General features: G+C 51.8%; 1 protein-coding gene across 5 annotated transcripts in view; it reads right to left on the reverse strand.

Moving 5' to 3' along the window:
* Positions 1 to 4,261, reverse strand: part of SCN5A (sodium voltage-gated channel alpha subunit 5) — a 76,306-nt gene extending 72,045 nt beyond the window's left edge. For 2 of the 5 annotated variants that reach the window (XM_023515917.1, XM_012808011.2), the window contains exons 1-2: positions 3,970 to 4,242; positions 1,544 to 1,662 (exon numbers count right to left, since the gene is read on the reverse strand). In XM_023515917.1, coding sequence (XP_023371685.1) covers positions 1,544 to 1,662; positions 3,970 to 4,242 — 392 coding nt within the window. Of the gene's footprint in view, positions 1 to 1,543; positions 1,663 to 3,969 lie in introns of all 5 variants that reach the window. The other 3 variants (XM_003794467.2, XM_003794463.2, XM_023515918.1) reach the window with 3 other exon arrangements.
* Between the last annotated feature and the right edge of the window lie 1,595 nt (positions 4,262 to 5,856).

The raw sequence follows: 5,856 nt of genomic DNA on the forward strand, positions 1-5,856 counted from the left end.
GATACCCAGCTAAGTGCCTGAAACCACAGGGAGTGCAGGTTCTGTCACAGGATGGCTTCAAAGGAAACCCAGAACCACTCCAGTCCCACAGAGTACGATGCAGCAGGGACAGACACGCTGCCCCTCAATACAGCCCCTCTCCACAGCATCTGCCACCCTAGAGACCACCATCCTGATGCCATGGCTACAGGGGCATGTGGAATTTTTCCTAGACATGCATGTGTCTCAGGACCTCGCAAGAAAGGCAGGGGTAAGCTGGAGGAGAGAGCAGCCCCGTGGCCAGGGGATGCATCTTACTGTGTGTGTGTGCCTGCATGCAGACAACAAAGTGCCACCGAGCCCCTCCTATTAACCCCTGGGGTTAGGGTCAGGCATTGGGGCATAGTGGGAAGAAAGTGGAACCAAGAAAGAATATCCCCATCCCTTCCTGGACAGAAAAAGCCCTTAATGTGTCAGTCTTAGTCCTGGTTACTAGTCCCTCACTAGGCAGCTGTGTTCCCGAAGCCTCATGTCTCGTCCAGAGGTATTAATGGGTGAAATCTTCACTGTGACCTCAGAAAAGGCCTATTCAGAGTAGGGGCTTTGGGGGGCTTTGGGGGAACTGTCAGGACATCCCACCAGACTCATGATCAGTCATACTGCAGAGCCCAGCAGCACTGCTTAGATTAACAGCAGAACTGACTACATGCACATACTTGCTCTGGTTGCCACTGGCCAAAGGAAGGGCTGTCCAGGGTGGCACCTGTCCATGCCTGAAGCTGGCACTGCCCTCCCTGAAAGGCTGCATCTGAAGTCCAGAGAACAGATGTGATTAGGTCCTGGCGTCCCATGCCGCATGCTGCCTGAACAAGGCCCCTCTCTGGGTCCCCCATTATGCTGCATCAGCCTGATGGCTCTCCTTCACAGGCCAGAGCTTTTTTAGGCTGTAGTTTATATATAATTTAATGCTAACCAGAGTTCTTTGAGATACTCAGAAACTGCAAACATTTTGTCAACACCTAATCAAAAGGCAACTGCTGCCTCCCTCGAAAGAGGCCCACATGTGAATAAACTAGAGGCCTCTTTACTGGGAAATGATTTTTTCCTGGCCGAGCCCTAGTGACCTGCTTGAAGGTCCCTGCAAATGGGTGGGGAGAGGAAAGGCCCAGGGTGTGTGGTGGGAGGAGATATTTGGAACTAAGATCAGAGTCAGGGGAACAAGGGCAGGTCTCCTTTCTTCTGGGATCCTCAGTAGCTTAGCTTCTAGAATGTGTTTCTCCTGAAGAATCAGAGAAGGTTTTCTCAAACTTTCATGTGTGTAAAAGTCCCCTGGGGAGCTTATTACAATGCTTATTAAAACCCTTGGTAGGTTTAGAGTAGGGTCTAAGGATCTACATGTCCTGCCTGCTCCCAGGCGATGACCGAGCTGCCTGTCTGAGGACCAGCAGGGACTCAGCACCATCCTCAGCCCTAAACTAGGATACGGGTGGGGGGCAGCACCCTGTGCACATCCCCAGTGTTGGCCCCCAGGGTGCACCCAGCAGGGATTAACTGCAAAGGATATGAATGAACCAGAATCTTCACAGCTGCTCTCCGGATGGGGTGAAAGGGACTGAGGACATACAAGGCGTTGGTGGCACTGAACCGGAAGATGGTTTTGCCTTTATTCAGCACGATGAAGGTCTGTGGAAAAGAGTGGTGTTAAGTTCTTTTGGAGAAAGGTTCAGAGCCTGGCAACTATGGTTGAGGGTGCTGTGGAAGGGAAGTAGGAAAGGGGACAGCAGTGGCACATTCAGCAGGTCAATGGACCCTCACCACCTGGCCCCAGGGTGGGTTAGAGGGGAGACCCAGTTTAATGGAATGTCAGGTTGGTTGAGATTTAGTTAAGTTCCAAAATTATAGTCCCCAAAGATGGGGCCTTTCATGGCCCCTGCCTGGCTGCCATCATAGCAGAGGCCCAGAGGACAGTGATGCTTCCTCCCTCAGCTGGCCCCTGCCCCTCTGCACAGCTTCTCCACTAGCTCTCTGGGTTGAGGGAGTGAGGCTATGGCTGGGGTGCTGGTCCAGCAGGGAAAACTTAGGAATGAGGAGAAGGAAAGAGGAAAGTACAGATACAGCCCCAGGGAGAACTTTCCCCGGGGCCCTGTTTCTAAGCATCCAGAGCAAACCTCAGCCTCACCCCACCCCAGAGGAAAAACCTAGTGCTTCCCTCTTGAGGGGGATCATGAGAAGCCCAAGGTGGCCCCTCCCTGAGCTTCCAGAAAGTCCCTTTCTATAGGGCACAAGGGGCGCAGGACTGGATAAGTGTTGCAGGCTGATTCATGTGCACAGGAGGTATGAGTCTGGGTCACAAGCAGCCCCTGGGGACAGCAGCCCATCCCCATTTGCCCAGGTGTATAGTTGGCCCAGCTCTGGGATCTCACTTCTCCAAGGGCTGAGCTGATAGAACAAGGTTTTACTTAATTTGGGCCTAGGAGACAAGTTGACCAGATAGATTAGGACCAAGAGCTCTCTGCCTGTCACCACATGGGACTACAGGCAGCAAGGCCAAGGGTTAGCAAGTGGAGACAGACGGTTAGAGGTCAGAATCATGTATGACAGAATCATACAGCTACTGTGCAAGGATTCTCAGACACAGCGACAGAAGAGAAAGTGTCCCTGGCTCTTCCCAAACTCAAGTGCCATCTGCCCCCAAAGCCACGCGTAGCCCTGACCCCAACCTCAGTCAGGTCTACCTGCTGTGATGCCTGCCTGTCCCAGCTAGGTTTGGCCTAATTGCCACCCAACATCTCACCATAATCTTGATTAGTTACCAGCAGTGGCTTAACCCAACTCAATTCTTATTGACCAACTATGATTTAAGCTGGCCCATCCTAATTAATCCCACCTCTGAGCCTAACTCTGACCCCAACTGTGGCCTTAACCCATGACCTTGACTACACTTGAATCATTGAAACCAGGGGGTGCTTCAGCTGGGAGCCTAGGAGGAGAACCTGTCTCAAGGCCTCCTTTCCCTGCTGCCTATATAGACTAGGATAGACCGGGTGGGCTTTCCCTTCTCACTTGTACCCACTCACACATGACATGTGCACACATCCAGGCAAAGATATGCCTCGTGCTACCTTTAGGCTTTTGGTCTTAAATATAGTCTCAAGCCACAGCCACATACTCTCACACTCACCATGCACTCACATTCATGCTCACTCTCACTCTGAGAGTGTGAGAGTGCAGCAATGTGAGCAGCCACTTCTCCTTGGTGCACAGTCTTCTGGGGAAAGGCCTCCCCCCACGTTCAAATCTTCCTCCCTCCTGCAGCGAGGCCTACAAGTGTAGGCAGCAGGCAGGAAGACTGAGCCGCCATAGGAGCTCTGTATAACCATGGCCTGGCTGAATGTAGGACTCCGGCATGTGGGCTTGAGACAGGGGCTAGGGCCAGGGGCTCAGACAGGGCAGTTACCTTCTGGGTGGGAGCCATGCTGGGAGAAAACCTGAGACACTCTGCCCTTATTGGCAAAAGCATTTCCTCTCCTTCCACTCAGGATGGACAATGGTAGAACCCCTGACCCCAGTAGTCACCGTCTCCTGCAACCCCCCCTGGCCTTACTGGTCCCATTACCAGCTCACAAGGCCCAGGGAGGTGCTGCTATGGCCCCAGTCTGAGCCAGGGCACACACGATATTCAGCAAGCTCTCATGCTGCCAGAAGGGCTGGGTGTAGGGGGTACAGGCTGTGGGGAAGGGCCACATGCTATGCTCTGGGGCCCAATCTCAGGGTGAGACTCAGGGCTTGACCCTAATTTACATACACACTATGGGACAGGGAGGAGTCCTCTGGAAGAGAAAATCTAACTACAGAAAATTCCTAAAGAAAGCATCCACGGGAGGCAGGACCAACGGAGGCTGCTCTCACTTTTCTTCATAGCACCAAACTAGCATCTCAGACTGCAAACATTTTAGAAGGGTAGGAAGGGTGAGGATGGGTGACAGTCACCTTTTGGGTGCTATAGAAGGGGTCCAGGTCTTCCAGGGGCTCCCCAATGAGCTCCCGGGGTGGGTTGCCATAGAGATCTGGCAGCTTTTTAGAGGCCTGCAGGTCCAGCTGGGGCCGGGGAGCCTCCTCCTCAGGCAGCCCATCACGGCTCTCCTGTGAGGTGGCAGAGCCACGGGCTTGCTTCTCCACCATACGCTTCTCGATGGCTGCCAGAGACTCCCGTGTGAACCTTCGGAAGCTGCTCGTGCCCCGAGGTAACAGGAAGTTTGCCATCTTCTCATCCTGCTTCTGGGCACAGGCTCTGCTCACGGTGCCTGTGGGGAAGCTGGAAGACACAGACAATGGAACTGATGCTGTGCCCAGGGCTGGTGGCTGAGCTGGAGCAGGGAAGGATGCCTCTGCAAAGTTGATCCTGACCCCCAGCCCCCACATTGCCACTGCTCAATACACACACCAGGCCCACACTGGCCTGGGTAAACCCAGAGCCCCCTAGGCTGTGGGCATGCATGGGGACTGGCAGGGAGGTTACCCGTCCTTTCTAATCCTGACAAGCATGTCTGAATGCAAGCAGGCAAGAGCAACTGTGTCATCCAAGCATCTTCGTTCTGCCCCAATCAGCACAAAAGGAAATGCTCACAACTTCGGGTTTCTTAATTGTCTTCACTTGAGACATTCCACAGCTGGTGCCAACCCATTCTGGGCAGAGGAAGGAAACCCCATGGGGCAGGGATGGGGCTGTCATCGTTTTATCCCAGATCCCTAGCAGAGCTTTTCTTTAACAAATGAATGACTGAATGAATGATGAAGAAATGTAGGTGAGGAGTCAAGGCATTAGAAGGTACTAAGTCTTGCTCCTCCTCCCAATTCTTCTCTTCTAGAGGAAACCCTGGAGCTGTGAGGAAGGCAGACTCTTAGCCTGAATGGTGGGGGCCAATGTTTGGTCTCCCCAAAGCACCACATGCCTGTACCAGGAAGGGTGCCCAGACTTCACTTGGGGCACAGGACGTGTCCATTGATGAGACACCTGTGTTTGACACAGGAGACCAAGGAAAAAAACCAAGGGTTTTTGGAAATAGCTGGATAACAATTTTGGGGCTGTCATCCATATACGGGCACCTTGTGTTTACAGCCTGGTAGAGCCCCTGCTGCAAGGGTCTCAAAGAATCCCGAGTATGGCATCCTCTGAACCAATCTTGTCCAAAAGGTGGGAAATATTTCCCTTGCCCAATCTGAGCTATTTCACTTCCTTGGAAAGGTTAAAATACAGTATAAAATATATACCAGTATTAGCCTGGTACTTTAGGTAGCTTGAAGATCTGGCTGCCTTCCACCCCCACCTCCACCCCTGCTTTTAAATATATATATATCTACACATGCACACACACACACACATATGTACATACATACATACATACATATACACACACCCCCTTTTTTTTTTCCTTTGAGACAGAGTCTCATGTTGATACCCTTAGTAGAGTGCTGTGGTGTCATAGCTCACAGCAACCTCATACTCTTGGGCTCAAGTGATTCCCTTGCTTCAGCCTCCAGAGTAGCTGGGACTACAGGTGCCCACCACAACGTCTGGTTGTTTTTAGAGATAGGGTCTTGCTCTTCCTCAGGCTGGTCTTGAACTCCTGAGCTCAAGCAATCCAACTGCCTTAGCCTCCCAGAGTGCTAGGATTACAAGCGTGAGCAACTGTGCCCAGCTAAATCATATATACCTTTAAAGATTTCGTACCAACCAAATAAAATTTTAGCAATAAATTGAAGCATAATGCAAAAAAAAAGAAACAAAAAAGAGAGAGAGAGAAGAAATGCTGATGGAGCATCTCTGGCTCCTCACGGCTCCTTGCTCCCCTCCTCCCAAAAGTGAAGTCTGATCCA

This window comes from Otolemur garnettii, unplaced genomic scaffold (genome assembly GCF_000181295.1).
Source record: "Otolemur garnettii isolate 467f Iridium unplaced genomic scaffold, OtoGar3 scaffold00082, whole genome shotgun sequence".
Lineage (NCBI taxonomy): Eukaryota > Metazoa > Chordata > Mammalia > Primates > Galagidae > Otolemur > Otolemur garnettii.